Raw genomic sequence first — 19,607 nt, forward strand, 5'->3', positions numbered from 1 at the left:
AACTTTTGATTTGATTAACTATCGTTAGCTTACTCTCTCCTCTTTAGTCATTTAGTTTAATCTGAACGTTTGACTTTACTAACATTAGCTAACTCCCTCCTCTTTCAGTCTATTATCCTGCTTCGGCTGCGCTCGTTTTTTTTCTTCCTTGTGTTTTCTGTTGGGCCATACACTGTATAAATGACGCGCCGTTCGTTTTGATGGTTCCTCGCGCTGATTTCACTACAAACTGCTCACAGTCAATGGGCGTATAAAACGTCATCACGTAGCATTATAGCACAGCGTTCATGGGAAATGTAGGAAGTACCGCAACAGGGATAAATGACCGAGAACAGAGGCTTGCATCATGTAATGCCTCATAGTCTACATCACCGGCCAAACTGGCTAGTAAGTTATTAACACCCGCCACAATGATTTTTTTCCCGCATTTGGCGTGTTTTAATTTAGAACCCTGGTGATATCCACAGGTGAATGGAACCCAGCAGTGGATACAAGAAGTGAGTCCATGAGGTTATAACCCTGCTAACTGTGGTCCGGTAAATCGAAAAAACGATGGACAAGATCCCTGAGACAGGCCCACAGGAAGATACATCAGAAATAGCAGCAATTCATCGACCAGTAGCAGTTTTTTTTGGCTTGGTGTTAGGTGATACCTGTGGCAGCATTGGCAGAGGAGATAATTTTGCGTTTGCAGCTGGCTCCACTTGCTTCCAAAAGGCCAGGAAAGATTTATACGATGCAAATCTGAAATGAAATTAAATAAAAACAAGACCTGAACACATTTGGGTTATAATATGATAATAAACAGAAATTAACATATCTGTGGAGATTTGATAATTAGGGATCCTGTTGAATAGGCTGCAAAGCTAAAAACTTGGTGTCTCTCTTTCTCTCTCTCACACACCCACACACACACTTTTTTATACAATCTATGACACACGCACACACAGGTGGAAAATCAGTATAATAAACCTACCTCGTATAAAAGCGAATATCATCTCGGATCCGGTGTTCAGCATCCGTATTCAGCACCCCTGCCGTGAAATGCACCCCCTCGCATTATAGGTGATATTCTGGATCAGAAGGCTGTTGTTTCGACCTATAGGCGTAGTTTATATACAAGTAACCCAATTAAAAGCACACACTTTTGAACCTATGAATTGCAAGAAAAGCTTGGGATTATATTTTGGAGACGCGAAATCAAATACATTCAACTTGCTCAAAAGATCCATTTAATTCATGTTGTAATTATGGCTGCAGTATATTTCCACAGAACATACAAAAAGTGTTGTTTTGTGTTCGCTATTATTCAAGTTTGTGATTTTAAACTCTTTAAAATAGTTTAAGGACTGTAAGTAACCAATGTTCTGACCGCTGTGGGTTACCTGTATATAAACTACTCCTATAGGTCGAAACAACAGCCTTCTGATCCAGAATATCACCTATAATGCGAGGGGGTGCATTTCACGGCAGGGGTGCTGAATACGACACAACACCGGCGATGTGTTGTACTGTAAAAGTAGACCGCAGCTGCAGGGACTCGAGCCGCGGCTAACGGGGCCTTCTGTCCTCTTCTTCAGACGTGTCCGCCGTCAGCACATTGAGCCTCGATGCCGAAAGAGAAAAATTGTTCCAGGCGAACAGACACGGGACTGCGCCCTACTTTAAACGCCTCGGACCAGTCGTTAAGTCCACAAAATCCCCTGGTAGAAAATGAACACTGCGAACCCGAGCACCGGCAGTTGGGGAGAAGTTCTCCCGGTGAACCTTTACTGTCCACACAGCCTTCACCTCTTCATTCACAGGGAAACGATGGAATTATACCGCAAAGAAGTGATCCACAGCAGTGAGGAAAAGTCTTCTTTACTTGGTGCTGAAGTTGTAAACGTTTACCGGCTTTAATAACAAAGAGACTCATGTTTTGGTTTTTACACTAAAAACCAAAACAGGTAAGCTAGCGTTATTACCGGAAGTGGTTGAGCTCACCACAGATAACCCGGAAATTCTATTTCTATTGTCGTGCACCGAGTGAGCTTCACAGCACTGCCCCCTGCTGGTTAAACAAGAAGGTTGCATTCACGTTCAAATCCAGGGGCGTTTATTTGTAAATCTCGCTGCAATAAAAATGTCTCAAAATTACGTCATTTGGCAGAATCCAAACACAAATTCAAGCACCTTTATTTTCAAATCTTAAAAACATTTTTACAAATACACGTTTATTTATACTAATTAGCTTATTTATTTGTATTTCACGTTTTATATTTGTATATTTGTATTTTGTTTATAAATGTATGCATATAAATGTATATAATTTCGATATGTATTAATATTTTTGAGACAAAACACATTTATTTATTAAAATAAGTTTACTTGTTTGTATGTCACGTTTTTTTATATATATTTGTATTTGTTTATTTATAAACCTATGCATATCTATACGTATCATTTCGATATGTACACAGGAGGAGTGTCGCTGGCCTTCACTAATACTGATAAAGTACCTGAGTTTTGGTGAATACCCTTTCAAGTCAGGTCACATGGTACCACATGCAGGTTGGATGATTCTACAACTTCAGTGGTCGAAACTCTAAAAAATGTTAGAGGGACGTCTTCCATCAAATGTAAATATGAGTCACTGCTGGCTGGTAACTGTAGAAATCTATTATATCATTCTATGATAAATTTGTCATCCTTTCTAAGGCTTTAAGAGATCATTTCAAAGATAAGTTATAGCCATAGACTGCACATCTTTTAAACCATACAGAGAGGAACATATAAGTGTGTGGCGCGATAACTTACTCCCATACCATTTAGATCATTACTAAAAATTTCCAGGAAAATGATCTCTAGAAAAGAGTGGGAACGTGATTTAGCTCAAAGCACCAGTGTGCAGATCTACAGCCTCACAGAGTGGGTCAGAGCAAAAGTGCAGCTGCAGACTCTTAGTTGTTTCCACTAAACCACTTTCTCATTGAACAAAAAGCTGAAGTTTTCAAATGTTGTTTAAACAAAAGCAGCTGCATAAAAACAAACTAAAATTGTTAACATGTTTTTCAGATTTGAAACTCTTCCATTAAATATAAATGAAATAACAAATCTGACCAGACATTTTGTGCTGGGGTTAGGTACGTGACAGTTACTGCGTACTATGGACAAGTAGTATTAAGATTTATATTAAAGATTTATTTTATTTGCCCATAGAGCAGAACTCTAATGCTCTACACTTCAACACCATTAATCAAGTAGTCAGAATAAACTCACTGTCCAACGATTTACTTGGCGTAATGCTTTCTTGCCTGTTTAAACTTTGATGAAGCTTAAATCATCAATTTCCCACCACCCATATCAAACAGGAAGTTATTCAAATGCCTGCCCTGATTTTTCCTCAACTATCAAAGTATGCTAGTGCTCTTTTGAGTTGACCCTGAAATCACAACAGATCAGCCTACCAGGCTGCAGTAGGAGAGAAGAAAAAGAGTTTGATGCCTTGGATATCTCTATCACAATATTTAGAGTCTTGGAGGCTTCTTTTCTGTCAAGCATGACCTCTGAAGCCTGTTAGCAAATTTCACTTGTATCGTGTCAGTACTCTGCTTATGATTTCACCCTCGTCAGAGCTATGTGGCAGAGTTTTCATAGATCACACGCCATGACAGATGTTACACACAAAAGCAAAGGAAACAATGTCTGATCTCCTCTTTTCTCTCTCCACTTCTGCACCTCCACTCCTCCCACCCTCCCCTCCCGCTCTTCTCCATTCCCTTGGATCCCTCTCAATCTCTTCCCCTCTCTGTCTGCCTTTGAACCAGGGATGAAGCTGAGATGGAGTATTTAAAAATAGCTCAGGACCTGGACATGTATGGCGTCAATTACTTTTTAATCAGGGTAAGCCGAAGCTGCTTGGCTATATCTTTACTATGTAAGCCAATATGAACCATGTCAATATCACTGTGGTGTTATGCTATGCAGCCTGACTCTCCTGTTCTAAGCTGTCCTTTTGTTGAATGTTTGAATCTTGCGCATTTTTTAAAAAATGTGTATGTTTTGGGGTACATAATCAACTTCTATTTGGCACTGGATTTTTTCCATGTGAGTCATAGTCAAAACAAACCCTTCACAGCTCTTAACAAACTGAAGTTCACTTGAGGTTTCTCTGGCCTTGATCAGTGCATGCTCGAAAAGGCCATGGCATTTTAAAATAACACCAACAAGTCAACTTCAGATTATGTCATTCACTATGGCATTACTTTTTAAGAAAAGAAGCCCATATTTCATATACACCTCACAACTGGCATTGTTCAGCTCAAATCTAACAAATGGTTTTGGCAAGCAGAGCTGCCACAATGACACCTCTGTCAAATGCAAGAACAAATAAATGTCGGCTGAATGGATGGTCCCACTCCAACTCCTCACTAATGTCCCTTAACAGATGGGTAAAAGAAAAGCTTACTCTGCTGTACTCTCTGTGATTTAGAATAAAAAGGGAACAGATCTTCTTTTGGGAGTGGACGCCCTTGGTTTGCACATCTACGAGCCAGACAACAGACTGACACCCAAGTGCTCCTTCCCTTGGAATGAGATCCGCAACATCTCCTACAGCGACAAGGAGGTGGGAGGCTTCAAAAATTAGTTTTGATATGAATATTGTGATATTTCAAAGATATTGTCTTAATTCTCTTCTCCTCAATGTTTAGTTTACTATCAAACCTCTGGATAAGAAAACCAGTGTTTTCAAGTTCAACTCTTCACGGCTAAGAGTCAACAAGTTGGTGAGTTCAGCCGAGATGGTAGAAGTTAATTTCTCCCAGTGAAGGTGCTGAAAAATATTGGAAGTTGCTGGTGAATTAGAGTTTTATTGGATGTGCCAAACATTATGACACAGCATAAATGCCCATTCTTGTTTTTTTTTTCTCCTGGTGCAGATCCTTCAGTTGTGTATAGGGAACCACGACCTGTTTATGCGCCGTCGGCGGGTGGACTCGCTGGAAGTACAGCAGATGAAGTCTCAGGCCAGAGAAGAGAGAGCCAGAAAACAGGTACAGTGATGATGGGAAAACACAGAGTTTAGCCAGGTTTCAATTCAAATGCAGGGCAAATTGTAACCTATAAAAATCGGCAAAAGAAATTCAGATTACTGCATGTTTCCATCCTCTACTGTTATGCAAAATATTGTGAGTTGGACACACCGAGACATGGACGCTACTTCTGGAGTACGGTGTCATTAAACCATTACAGAAGATGAAGTGATCTTCCCAATACGTCGAATGTTTAGCGAATTTCTGGCGTTTACAATGAGGTTCTTTCTGCTGAAATGCATAAACAAGGTGGATGGAAAATGCATTCTGTCCTGCTACTCTCATGTTATTCCATATATTGTTGATGTGTTGACTGTAATTGTTCACATCTGTGTTTCTAGTCTTACAAGGGAGTAAAAGCAATCACACAAAATAACACTTCTTTAATACATAAAAGTTACTTTTGAATTTTTTTTTTTTACACCAAAACCAAGTGCCCTGATTTTTTTCACCTCTCTCGTATGATGGCATTGATTGTGCATCAGGTGCACCACCTTTGTGATTTTCTCCTGTGGGATCCAGCGTGCACTTTTCCCATTATATTTTCATCCATATTCCAACATTCCATTGCCTTCTTTCTTTGCCCATATTTCCTCTCATTTATCCCAACCATATCCTCTCTTCTTTGTCCACACTCCACCTGTCTGTGTCATTCAGGTAGAGAGGCAGTGTCTGCAAAGGGAGAAGCAGCTGCGGGAGGAGGCAGAGAGAGCCAGGGACGAGCTGAAGAGGAGGCTGATTCAGCTGCAGGATGAGGCTCACATGGCCAACGATGCACTGGTAAGATTCAAAGTTTCTGAACCTTGACTCACATCATTTCCTCGCATTGTTTCCTGTTTTTTCATGTCATTTACTTATTCTTCTCCTCTCACTGTCGCCTTATTCCATCAATCTCCTTCCCTCCTTCTGTATTCACGCACATTCTTCCCTCTACACCTCTGTTTCCTATTATCTCCACATATTTTCATCGCTCACTCAATCTCTCATTTGTGTGCTCCATTTCCCCATCTCCCCTCCTATGTTATATTCTTCTTTTCCCCTTTCCTGTGTTTGCCCCTCCTCCCACTCTCCAGCTGCGTTCGGAGCAGACGGCGGACCTGCTGGCTGAAAAGGCCCAGATCGCAGAGGAGGAGGCTAAGCTGCTGGCCCAGAAAGCTGCCGAGGCTGAAACGGAGATGCAGCGAATCAAAGTGACTGCCATCCGTGGCCAGGAGGAGCGGCGGCTCATGGAGCAGAAGATGCTGGAGACAGAGATGCTGGCCCTCAAGATGGCTGAGGAATCGGAAAGGAGGTGGGGAGAGGAGGAAGAAGTGTCCATGTGGCTGAATTGTAGAGTGTACAGCCATTCTGCGGTGGATATGATTCTGATCCAGCTTGGCCCCTTATGTTGTTTTGTCACTGTCAACACTATCTCTCTCATACTCTACCCTTCTCATTCTCTTTGTAACCGTTGCACACACGCACATGCATAGTTTTTTAGAACCTTAAATAACTAACCCCCACATCTTACTTACTTTCCAAGAGTTTTTTTTACCTACCTACCTACCTACCTCAAACTGAGGAAGCTGTCTGACGGGAGCATCAAAACAGTTCTTAAATAACCTCCTCAACTCCTCCTATATTTTTTTGAGTCATAACTGTTTAATGTCAAGTTGCACAGACATGTCGCTGCACTGCAGTTTGTTCAGCAGCACAGAAGTCAGTCAATGTGCTGGGAGCATAGAGCCAAGTAATGCAGCTGCATTTAAATTGCTCCATCAAAGAACCTCTTACTTGTTTAAAATCATTTAATTTTAAAGGCTTTGTTCTTGCACTGCAGCAGGCAATCATGCGGTTACAGCTACACTGCTGCACACAGAATGAAAAGGGAGAAAGCTTTTGTTCAGCAGCTCTCTTAGGTCTGAGGTTCAGCAGTTTATTTGTGCTGGTCAATTATTAGCATTATTGTCGATTGAGGGGGGAGTCCCTATAAAACTGAAGCTCCACTGAACTGAATTTTGATCTGTATTTTATCCATGCCTTAATAAGCAGTTTTGTTATTTGCTGTCACATCCTAGAGTAGTTTGAATTCACTGCTTCTATCTGCTTTTTATTAATTTTTTCATTATTTCTATAATGGTCTGATGGATAAGGAGATGACTGATGACGGATCCTTGATCAGCACTCTGTAAAGTGATAGATGCCAATGCATTGTAGCAAATAACTTAATTTTCATAATAGAACAGTATACATAGATACTAGGATCACTTCACAGCCTCTACTTCGACCTCATTTTATAAGGCAGTCGTTTTGAATGAGCACCATTAACCACTTGCCAGTAACTGCAATTTCTGGACGAGCACTTTCTGCACCAGAGAAATTTAAACCTGTGGCACTCAACATGTAAATGACTATGTCCACTCAAACTCTCGAGGCACAGAGCTCCCCCACATCAACAAGGAACTGCTGAGTGTTCAGGAACACAATCAAAAGAAATGCAATCACCCGCATATAACATTCTTACATCTCTGAGTGCAAACGCGATGATGGAGTAATGGAGTCAGAAATGATTGTCTGCTCGGATGATACATTGATCACCTTGGTAATAACAAAGTGACATTCCTGGTTCGGGGAGTAGAGACGTACCGATTATGTAAGATAATTTTTGGATTCAATTTAGATAATTCTGTCTCCTCTAAAGGATCGGGAGGTGAATTAAAGTATTAACTGCATCTGTCTGTCGGTTTGTCCCTCAGGGCTAACGAGGCTGAGCAGCTGAAACAGGACCTGCAGGAAGCCAAGGAATCAGAACGCAGGGCAAAGCACAAGCTGCTGGAGATTACCAGCAGGGCTATCTATGCGGTAATGGACCTAGAAAATACACACACATACGTATGACAGTGTTGGTTTGTACTTACATGTACTTAGTATAACACATACAACACACAAGTATATACTTAAGAAGGAACAAGTAGTCTGGAGGTATCAATAATAAGACAATTACAGGAAATAATGGAAATTATGCTAATTGATTAGACATAGCGTATTATTGGGGCTGCAACTACCATTTTTTTTTATTATCAACTAACCGTTTGGTCCATAAAAGATCAGAAACCAGTGAAAATGCTGAACACAATAACCTAGAGCGGGCGGTATGGTGGTGTGGTGGTTAGCACTGTCGCCTCACAGAAAGAGGGTTCCTGGTCTGAATCCCGGCTGGGGCCCTTCTGTGTGGAGTTTGCATGTTCGCCTCGTGTCTGTGTGGGTTTTCTGCGGGTTCTTCCCACAGTCCAAAGATATGCCTGTGTTAATTGATGACTCTAAATTGCCCGTAGGTGTGAATGTGAGTGTGAATGGTTGTCTCTCTTTATGTGCCCTGTGATAGACTGGCGTCCTGTCCAGGGTGTACCCCGCCTCACGCCCCTGCGACCCCGATAGGGACAAGCGGTTGAAGATGGATGGATTGATGGATGGATGAAATATCCTAGAGCACAGCGTGATGTCTTAAAATGTCTTGTTTTGTCCTACCAACAGTCCAAACCCCAAAAATGTTCAATTCATTATTATGCGAGACTAACAAAAGCAGCAAATTCTCCTATTTCAAGACCTGGAACCACTAAATGGTTGGCAGTTTTCTTGAAAAATAACTGCACATTTTTTCCTTTCCAAAATTGATTAATCGTTGCAGCTCTACACATTATTAAACATTACTGTAAATTTAATGTAATTAACATGACTGAATGCACCATTTTTCACCCATAATCCCTGGATACTTTACTTTCATATCCCCAAAAATGTAATAAATATGGTGATAACGATAACAAGTACGTATTAGTCAGTCAAAGTGGGCAATTTCAAGATGTCACTGTGGGCTGTGGTATATTATGACAGCAATTCTTATTGCTTTTATATGTAAAGATAAGGCGATTAATTGGAAGTAAATAATAAATTAATCAATAATATAAACAGTTAAAAGTTATAGCACTGCATACAACAGGGAACAAATGTATAGGCAGTAGCACCTCACAGCAAAAATGACATCCCTATTGGAAGTATCAGCAGCAAACTGTTGGTATGGAAGTGACCATATATGTTGACAGCTAATAGCACACACACACACACACACGCACGCACGCACACGCACATGCACTCAAGGCCACACTGAACAGAAGATACTTGCATAAGAACAGGCAGCACATAAGGCAGCCTACGCAAGAGCTTCCAACATGCTAAAAACCCACACACCGCACATTCAGCTGCTTGCACACATTTACACACAGATACTGGCCATCGATAGATAATTTCTCACTTTTGGGCTTATGAATGAAGAGCCTGAACACATGTAGACACACACACACACATCGATGCGCATGCATACAAAAGACATGCTGCCATGGAAGTCCCTTATACAGTTACCAGACAGTTATCAGCTCATGCATGAAAACACATCTACACACACACACACACACACACAGATTCACACACACAGATACACATTATTTTCCGTCCCTATTTCCGCCGGACATGGTCAAATTGTCTACTCTGTTCTTCCAGAATGTATTTGTGTCAAATCTGTCCACACTAGTAGTCTAGGATTAATACACCAACCAATGGATTTACATTTATATTGTGTATTAGGTTCGCTTCCTACGTATCAAGTCAACTCCTGAGGTGACATGTGGCCAATGCATTGCAGACATTTGGTCAGGATCTAAAGGCATATATTTGTGTGTTTGTGGCCTGTGACTATCTAAATGGTCATCTTTTTTTCCCATCTCTCCTTTTTAACTGTTATCTCGATCTACATTGTGTCTTTTCCATGAATTCCTCCTCTTGCCCTCTATAATCTGTCACCTTCAGCTTTATCCTACGCCACTCTTCCTGTCTTTTCCTCCCTTGATATCTCTATCACTCCCCCGCCCCATTATTTTTTTTTTTTTTCTCTCCTGTTAATTTATCTACCGTACATCACATCCTTTTCTCTAATCTCTCTTACCATTTTCCCTCCTAGTCCCCTGGACTGTCATCTGACAGCATGCCTCCCGACCTGAGCGTCAGCAGGGAGAACCTCAGCTTTGACTTTAAAGATACCGACATGAAACGCCTCTCCATGGAGATAGAAAAGGAGAAGTGAGTGGCTGACCTTACTCTGCTGATTCTGCCTGATATTTTGGGCATCTGTGGAATTAAGTATTAGTCATGTTAAATGCACTGAAATGTGTTTGAGACAGATCTAACTGGGAGGAACACAGTCACATTTTAATATGCAAATTTTGATTCAGGAGTTCAGGGAGGGAGCTGACCCTCAGCATTAGCTGTCACTGATGTCATTGCCAGCATTCAAGCTGGTGATTGCAGACAGAAAAAGAAAAAAAAACTCTTTAAGCAAGTATGACCCTGGCTGTGGTGTTGAATATATTAGCTGGGTCTTTGTTGTCATGCAATTAGATTATTAGGTTTTTAAAATAAAGGCAAGTGAGCAGAGAGACTGCAGGTCCAGGATTGGTAGGGAACTGTTCATAAGGCTTGAAGAAAAACTGTGATGGAATTGAGTAATACATAAATGTTTTTAATAAATTGTGGCAGAATGTTGAACAGTCAGATTTTTCAGAAAGGTCTGTGTTTTTCCCTTCTATTATTATCTATCTTTCATCACCTATTATAGTTAATTGTACACAGCTCTTTCAACTTCTCTTATTTTATAATTTGCACATTTTAGGATACTGAACAAACATCTGCAGGGTTGTTATGTTAGAAATAACATGATGTAGTTGAAAAAGTTTAATGTTTATTGCTGACTAGCTGAAGGCCTTTGAAAAAGGTAATTTAGACTTAATTTTCCTAAAGTTATATTTTATTTCAGTTTTTTTTTACAAATTCTTGATATATTGGGTTAGAGTATTATATAACAGTACAGGCTTATCAATAACGGTTATATCTCTCAGTCTTCGCCTTATAATAAGAGGAGTGAAACAAGGATGCCAATTGCTGCCATATTTATTCATAACAGATGTAAAAATACAAGGTTTTAAAGTCAGATCAAAGGGGAACATAGAATCTACTAAACTGTCTACCAACCTGCAATTTTATCATCTTTATAGGGTTGAGTACATGGAGAAGAGCAAGCACCTGCAGGAGCAGCTGAATGAGCTCAAGACAGAGATTGAAAGTCTAAAGATGAAGGAGAGGGAGACTCCTCTGGACATCATTCACAACCAGAACACCGAGCAGGGGACCAGTAAGCACAGCAACTTTAAAAAGGTATCAGATCTGCTGCTTGCATGGTGGACACATAACACACCTTGTAACTCATGCCATGAAATACAAAATACACTCTTGATGCATGATTCTCCCAATTCATGCCTCATCTGTCCATACCTATGTGCGGACAGTCAGAAATTTGTAGTTATTTTAGCACATTGTAAAGATGCACAAAATCCATCAATAGGTTTTAGTGGCAGGATAGAAATCTACTTATATCTACCCCTTCAGGGCATTTTGATAAATGTGGGCGTAAAGATTAAATTTGATTTGATTCTTCTACATCAATACTCAACTACAGGGTTGACCCAAACTGTGCTGAAATGAGACAGACAGACATGCAGCTGTCAAAAACAAAATGATCTTTACAAGTCACTCTCTCTGCACTCCTGTGCTTCTAGCATGTGCATATTCGGCCAGTCCCTTGCCCACATTCCTTGAACACAAATCTATTTTGGCCATCTAAAGCATTCCCACGCTAAAAGAAATGTCAAGACCACCAATCTTTACATGCATTTGCAGTCCTCAAAATGTGCAACAGTCGCTGAGAAGTTACCAAGATGAGCAGTCAACACAAGGACAGTGATTGTCTTAGCAGTCACAGTAATGCTACTTCCAACCTGCTTCAACTCCTCCCGGTTAAAAGGCAAAACCTTTAACAAAGCTATGTACTGTTTTTTTTACAGGTTCATCCTTCCTTATTACAAAACCAAAGTTACTCACCTAATACCAAATTCTCACGAATGACACTGACCCGGAAATTGGGGTTAATAAAAAAGGTTTTTAAAAGTGCTTTGTTGATGTTTCTTGTAAAAAAAAAAAAGTCATGTTAATGTTCATTGTGAATCCCCAAAGCAAAGCACAGTGTTAGCTCTAAAAAATGTGTTACTCAAAGTTCATAATTATTTTAAATTCAGCATTGTCTACATCTATGTTTACTTGATAATAGTGTTCTCCCCTGTCTGCTGTTGCATTACTGTATATCTTGGCATTTCTGATTCAGTATTTAAGCTACCCGTTGAGAAAATAATCTATTTCAGTCACAGCTCATTTTAAAAATATACATTTCTTATCGCAACTGAATCATATGAAATCCACTTTGCATTGCATTGTATTTGCAAATTAACCTTATTTTTTATCAGATCGTGGCCTTTGTATGTATTTGATACATACACAGCCCAATCTATCCCTAATGCACCTTAGTTGCATTTCGTTGCTGTCTGGCAGAAACCTATATCTCCGTAATTTTCGTTTTTCTTTTTCTTCATAAATCAGTGCCATTGTTCACTCTTTATGTCTGTGTGTGTTTTATGAAGTTTTAACCAATGAAAAGTGTTAAAAAGAGCTTGTGACTAAATCTTGTACCTCCATTGGATCCTCAAACTGTCAGCGAAACCTCACATTCCTGAAAAATGTGACTTACAAGGTTTCTGCCCGACGGCAAAGATTTACAAGTTGCTTTATAGCTATTCAACCGCTGTCCAATCAGCTGGAGACATATGAAGTGGTGTAAATGTGGTCTTAATGCTGATCTTACATCATCTGCCAAGGATAAGTATATTTCAAATATTTGACAGTCCTATCTCGTACAACACCCACGTTTGCCTAACCCTCATATTGTTTTAAGGAGGTGTATTGATTCTTACTTAATACTTAGAACAGTCTCCGCTGGGTACATTTTTCAGTCTAAAGTGTCTTCTTTGATGGATCCCCCTGAGGAAGGGGGAGCGATCGTTCATCTTCTGCTGCAGTATGACCTCTAAAAGGGCCAGGTGATTACCAGCTTTAAGTATATTAAAAGAAGACAAAGATCTCAATAATCAATCAAAAGGGAAAGCTGTGTATTTGTATGCATGTTATGCTGACTCCATCAGTAACAGTTAGTCACAGTATTCCATCTTACCCCAGTGCCTAGCTTAGGGATATGAAATGACACAAAAAAGTGACTCCTTCAGCTCGTGGGACAGTCCTAAATTGATTAGTCAGAGGTATTGAATTTTTCTGTTTTCTCTCTGATGAACTGGCAGATTAGACTCATTCTCCTTTATCTCCCCACTCCAGTATCGCTGCAATTTCAATAAAAGTATCTCATGAAAATTTGAGCTGTGCTCTCAGCACATTGTATAACAAAAAAAGCCCACCCTTCCTCCCATCTTGTCTCCCACTGTAAAATACACTTGTTAAGGAAGCACTAATTGATTTCTGCTTGGTGATTAGTCATCTGGATAGATGGGGGCACCTTTGGTGTGCAGGGGGAGAATGAGCTATGTTAAAAGTGTTGGTTTAATTGAACCAGAGGCACACGGCATTCATTTTGCTTGTGAGGGAGGGAAGGGGCTATGGCGCATGGCATTGCAGGGAGAAGGGAAGAGGAATCGAGAGCGAGGAAAATAAAGCCCCTTTCCCACAAGACAAAAAACTCCACTAACATCCACTTACATCCGGCTTTTGTCTTTTGTGGGAAAAGTTACAATCAGCATTCATTCTCAGGACAAATGACTCCGTTGAAGTCACAGGTATTTATCAGCTCCAGCATGACACCCAAGTGGACACTGCGATGCTGTGCCACGCGTCTGCGACTTTTTTTCATCTCAGCCACAAATTCCGTCCATCTCTACAAGCAAAGATCAGATCTCATTCCAAATTAGTCAGAACAGTTGTTTATCACCTATTTACCCACATATAACACCTGTGTTGGTACAGGTGTTTTCAGTTAATCTGCTTGATTATACAGTACGTCTTCTCAGGAATGGGTGGGTGTGTATACTGTGATTGATCTGAGTCTCATGTTAGCTTTGTTTCACCTGTTAAGGTGGGACATAGTACACCTTTATCATTCTTAGTGGTAAATGGACATTTACGACCTCATAAATTTCCATCAAAGCTTTGCCCACCTTCACCCAAAGCTAGTCTAATCAGCCAGAATAACTGAAAACACCTGTGTGGGTGTTCAGAGGCTTTGAAAACCTGCATATTTTATTATCATACTAATTTCTTTGGTGGAAAAAGGGGGTATAAGTCAGCTTTTCCCGCTCAAGTTTAGGGGAAGCTGAGGTTGACCAGACAATTTTCAAAGAATGAGGAGTTTGAGTGAAGCAGAGCCCCAGAGAAGTAAGCTAAGACTGAACTATGAAGTTGGCAACCAGAGAGGGACAGGATGAGGGGGAGTTGGTGGTAAAGAAGAGCAGAGGGAAGGTGCAACAAAGCACAAATCTCTTAGCCAGAGCTTCAGAGGCAGTTGCATCCTCCAGGCAAAGTTTTCTCCATCCAGACTTCGTCCCCCTTCTGGATAATTAATTAATCATCCCTTAACACGGCCTAGCGCCTTTGCACTTTCACCAGGCCACAGGCTCTGCTCTGTTACCACTGTGCCTGCCAGGAGCACTCCTTCTCAACAAAAGCTGCAATGATTCTGTATGGAGTTTCACAGAGAGGAAATATTTGTTTTTTCGAGTTTTTTTTACATTTGACAATCCATCCAGACTGTGTGAAGTGGCACACAAAGGAGGTCAACCATTTGGGTTGCTCTCATTGTGCTCTCACACATATCGAAACAACATACAGTAAGATACCCTCTCTAGAAATAGCTTGCTGTTGTGCCATTCACAATTTTAATAACTGAGAAATTTGCTCTCATATACGCACAGCATGGTGACTGTGGGCTGTGTGGAGTATAATGCTATAGAGTTAGACACACACTCTTTCACGCTAGCAAAGTATAGTTCAGGCTGCCTGTCAGCCGGAACAATAGAAGGTGATCTTTAAACATTATTCTGCAAATCCATCCCTTGCCCACACATTATCGGTTTGGATTTGCTTAAGTCACTCCATCTATGCATTCCCCAGAAATAACCTGGATTTCCCAAACTGTCCTCCATCATCCCATGTCTAATATTTACTTTGGCAGCCGCTTTAATTCCCTTTACCCTACAGATGCTGAAGAGGGTAAAAAGTTTGCCCAGTCAATTTGAAGTAGTACTCACTTAAGCTGATGCTCAGCTGTGCTAAAGGGGTTAACACACAAATCAGTGGCCTGTATTAATCCATCACCAGCCAGTTTAAACCTGGAGAGAAAAACAATTAACAGTACTTTCTCTGACTGGCATTGATCTTCTACCCATCCTGCTCTCCCCGTCAGTTTGATTGTCTCAGCAGTAGTAGAGAGCTTGAAAAAAACTATTCTCCAGTTGTAAACCCTGATCGATCCTGATTTTTGTTTCAGTGTAAGTTGTATCAATAGTACTGCATACAACATCAGAGATTCATTAAAAGCAGAATACCTTGGGGGTATGTTTTCAGCCATCACACACGCGTGTACAGACTCTCCAATTATCCTCTCCTTATTTTCACTCTGTCTTTTGATTAGTCAAGGGAAACAAGTTAAACCACATGTTTTACTGGAATATGCTATGGTTTCTAGTGCCTTTTTAAACTTGATCTGGTGTCCAACAGAGGCATGACTGGATAAACATGCATGTGTGTACACCTTCATCAGAACTGCAGCTAAACTAACCGTAAGCTATGTTCCCCCAAGACCTTCAAGGCCTTCAGTTGACTGTACTATTCACACTACAGAACTTGCTGTCTTGTTGTCATACTATCTGACTCACTGGTGACAGGGGTTCACACACTATTAGCTGCAGCTCGTTCATATCCCAACTCGTCAATGCACTTGGTAGCCCAACTATGATCCTCAACTTTGCACTACGGTGGCTTTGAGCAGGGGGAACACATATTTAATGTTGTGAATTCAACCAAACTGGAGCACTTGCTCTGATATAAAATATTGCCGCGGATGAGTTTAAATAGAACCGATGCTCAAGGGTGCCTTCTGCGTTGGTATCACACACCAAGGGCTGTGACATTGCACCCTGCAGCAGCAGCTTTTCCTCTGACCAGGAGCTGTGCTTCACCTCACTGCTCCACCGGTCCCCGGGGAAGCAGGGCCGTCTGTGGCTGCACAGACAGTAAAGTTCCTATTGTTACAGTTTCCCCCTTCCCCTGGTTTCCCCTCAGCCCCTGTCTTGCACAGTCGGCTCTAAGAGTCTCTGACAGCTTTAGCTTTTTAGCCTGCTAGATATCTGGAATGTGACTTTGAGGAGTTTGTGAACACTTCACACATCACACTCGAGGGCCACTATGCGAGTGACAAGCCAAACCTGATTTTCTTCCGATCTGGGGCATTTGTTGGGGTGCTCCAACATCTGTTGCTGAGTGGTAAATCAGGGCTAAAGTCCTGTAGTGTTTACTTGCCATAACTCAGTCAAAAAGGTTTCGTTCAATTTTTTTTCACAATGTAGCATGTTGAAATATTAAGAATAAATTAAACACAATCCTAGCAGGCTAGAGTATGCCCTCATGAAAGAGTTTTATTAAGACTTGAAGTGCACCCAGCTTCCCAGAACTACAAAGACCTGTTCAGGTTGCTGGGGTTTTCACGCATGTGCACCCAAAACTGATTTCTAAAAGTTAGTTTTGGCTTTCAGCACACAAGCTTGTTGAACAGCCACAGTATTTTTGCTACATTTAGCTGATGTCTCGGTCAGAAACGAAAGGTCTTGTGTATACGTGGTGGTCTTAGTGCTTGCATTGGAATTACATATTAGGATTGGATCGAGCAGAAATGCTGAGGGAAAGGGCAAGTGATTTCAGTGACATTAAGTTTCTCGTCAGGGTTGCCATTTAGTTATTTCTTTTGCTCGCTTGCTGTACTGCAGAATATTCTGTACTTGTTTACTTTTACTACTGATAAAAAAACCTTATCTGGTCTGTTGCTCCTGTCTCCTCAACAGCTTACACTACAGAGCACCAAGTCCAGGGTGGCCTTCTTTGAGGAACTTTAAAACTACAAACTTGTAAAGATGGGGATGGATGCACAAGTGCCAAGAACCTCATGATTCTACATTCCTGGTCAGTTTAAATAATTGGCTACAAGACCTTATTCTCCACTTCCTGGGAATTCCACTATGAAACATTAATAAAAATGACCACTGTCCTTATCTGCAGCAGCTCCAGGGGCCTCATGTACACATAAACAAGTCATGCATGCATAATATATCTGCACTAAATCTGGGATTCATAAAAAATTGAGTGTGTGTTTACATTAAGAGTGTGCGAATTGCAGCACATTTTCTGGGAATATTTCAAAGTGAACTTGGGTGTGGGTTTTATTAATGTCAGAACAAAGGCAGACGACGCAAAACTAAATAAATACAATTGAGTGAATAAAAAAAAATCATTGATTATGATATTTTGCCCTTACCCTGACTCAAATATTTGATATTTAGTGGTTTTAGGCAGCCGAGACTTCCCATTTGATTTATATTGCCAACTAATTCTAACATATCGCCGGATGAATTTCGTTTCCGCCTTGCTTCACTCATACAACCTGGATCGCTCCATGAGAAAGTCATTTCAGGAGGCTGGGCCTTATCAAAAATCCTTGCATATGATTGGATAAACCAATTGTATGGCATCTTTACTGACGTGCTACTTCCACCACTCACATTGAAACCAACCTGTGACGCTGATGAGAGTGGCGCAGGGAAAACCAAAACAGAACAGCCGACATTATTTCCACCAACAAAGGCCTTTAGAGCCATTCTCTGCTGTTCTTTTAATGAAGAAATATTCGCTAGATTGGACAACATCGATGTTGACGCCGGCTTCCTCACTGCCATTGTTGTCTGAATCACAACAGTCGCTTCTTTGCTACGTCAAATCTATAAAACCCCGCCCAGTGGTCCTGATTGGCTCAACCATTTTTTGCGGACCCTGAAATCCCTCTGCAATGGATCGATCCTAGATAGTTGAGTGGAGCTAGGCGGAGTCAAGGCAGAACGAAAGTCATCTGCCGATAGTCAGGTGAAACTAGTTCCTCCATATAATATATTCTTTCTTCACCTAATAACTTTATGCTGCCTTAGTTTTCTTTTTTCAATGAAATAGCAGCAAAAATGTGACATTTCTTGGCAACAACCATTTATGACTAACAGTTGGAGTTGATGGGCTGTGGTAGATATTAATGCTGTTCTCAACACACAAATCTAATTTATAACAAGTTATTTGCCTTGGTTGTTTTGTGTGACCAGTGTTCTTTTAAAATCCCAGAATATATGTCCATGTTTGTGCCTTTACTGTATGCAAGTTTTTTTTATAGTGAATGTAGACAAAATGTTGTACATGAGGCCTTAAGGCCTGCGTTAATATCTTGTAAACAAGTGAAGTCATGTTACATATCTCAGGCTGCCTCAAGCAGTTGAACACTTGATTAGGGTGTCCTTACGCAGGGCTGGGAGTACACTGTGCTTGCGAAAGTGAAGAGACGATCATTTGTGCTAGATTGTTCTTAGAATTCAAACTGGATAAAGGAACTGTGATTCTTAGATGTGAGCTTGTGTCACATCTGACATCTATCTCAGTTTTTTTTTTTGTGTGTGTGTATGTGAAGACAACCATTACTTCGAAATACGAATTGCATCTATTTTGAATTAATGGGTGCTTTCCCTCTGAAAGCAATTTATTTTTGAGAATTATGTCAAGAAGTGTTTTCTTCTTGTCTGCTTTTAACAAGAATAGTAAGCAGTATTTAAAATGAAACTTTGGGTCAAGTTTAAGTACCTTCTATTACTACATAAACATATTCACAGAACCATTGTTCCAGATATGAATGTTTTACTTGTAAAAAATAAATAAATATCAGGACTGATTTTTTGTATGCTTGAGTTTTTTTCCATCCAGAAATAACTTTTTTTGCAGTCTGATGAATGTCAGCTTTGATATTGCCAGTGCCAAGAGCCTCTTCCACCCGACCTTTGAAATGATTCAAGTGTTACGTAAGCATCCACCATCTTGTGTTAGATCACATACTCTGTTTGCTTTAGTGACAATGTATTTGTGTGTGCTTATGTATGTGTGGGCGAGTGTGGTGTGCTATCCATTTAATGTGAGTTCCTTCCCGTGGTGTTGGGACCCTGAGACTGACAGCTCTCTGAATCAGTGGTGCTGGGGTCAGGCAGCTTCACCACAGCTCTGTCACCTCTGGTCAGTTGGAGATTGGTCACCCTTGGCTTGTCAGTGTTGTGACAAGAGAGGCGTCATCAGGAGTCAACTCTCTCTTGGGGCCCCGGGCGGAGGGTCTGTGGGGGCATCAGGCGAACCGTCAGACGCACAGATTCTCTGTCATTGCTGCCTCTGCCTGCACAGAAACAGGGGAGAGGGATGAGATGGAAAGAATCACATCTTTTGTCATTTACCCATTCTCAAGGGATCACAACTGACGTCACACACACT

The 19,607-nt window shown here is 40.8% G+C and overlaps 1 protein-coding gene across 1 annotated transcript in view; it reads left to right on the forward strand.

Moving 5' to 3' along the window:
• nf2a (NF2, moesin-ezrin-radixin like (MERLIN) tumor suppressor a) overlaps window positions 1-19,023 on the forward strand; it is a 39,180-nt gene extending 20,157 nt beyond the window's left edge. The window contains exons 7-16 of the mRNA XM_083911665.1: window positions 3,810-3,885; window positions 4,475-4,609; window positions 4,695-4,769; window positions 4,923-5,036; window positions 5,733-5,855; window positions 6,149-6,366; window positions 7,811-7,916; window positions 10,066-10,184; window positions 11,156-11,315; window positions 17,108-19,023. Of these exons, the coding sequence (XP_083767791.1) occupies window positions 3,810-3,885; window positions 4,475-4,609; window positions 4,695-4,769; window positions 4,923-5,036; window positions 5,733-5,855; window positions 6,149-6,366; window positions 7,811-7,916; window positions 10,066-10,184; window positions 11,156-11,315; window positions 17,108-17,158 (1,177 nt within the window). The 3' untranslated portion in view covers window positions 17,159-19,023. The remainder of the gene's footprint in view (window positions 1-3,809; window positions 3,886-4,474; window positions 4,610-4,694; window positions 4,770-4,922; window positions 5,037-5,732; window positions 5,856-6,148; window positions 6,367-7,810; window positions 7,917-10,065; window positions 10,185-11,155; window positions 11,316-17,107) is intronic.
• Window positions 19,024-19,607: the final 584 nt, after the last annotated feature.

The sequence above is a fragment of the Echiichthys vipera genome, assembly GCF_963691815.1.
Source record: "Echiichthys vipera genome assembly, chromosome: 4".
In the NCBI taxonomy this organism is placed as follows: Eukaryota; Metazoa; Chordata; class Actinopteri; order Perciformes; family Trachinidae; genus Echiichthys; species Echiichthys vipera.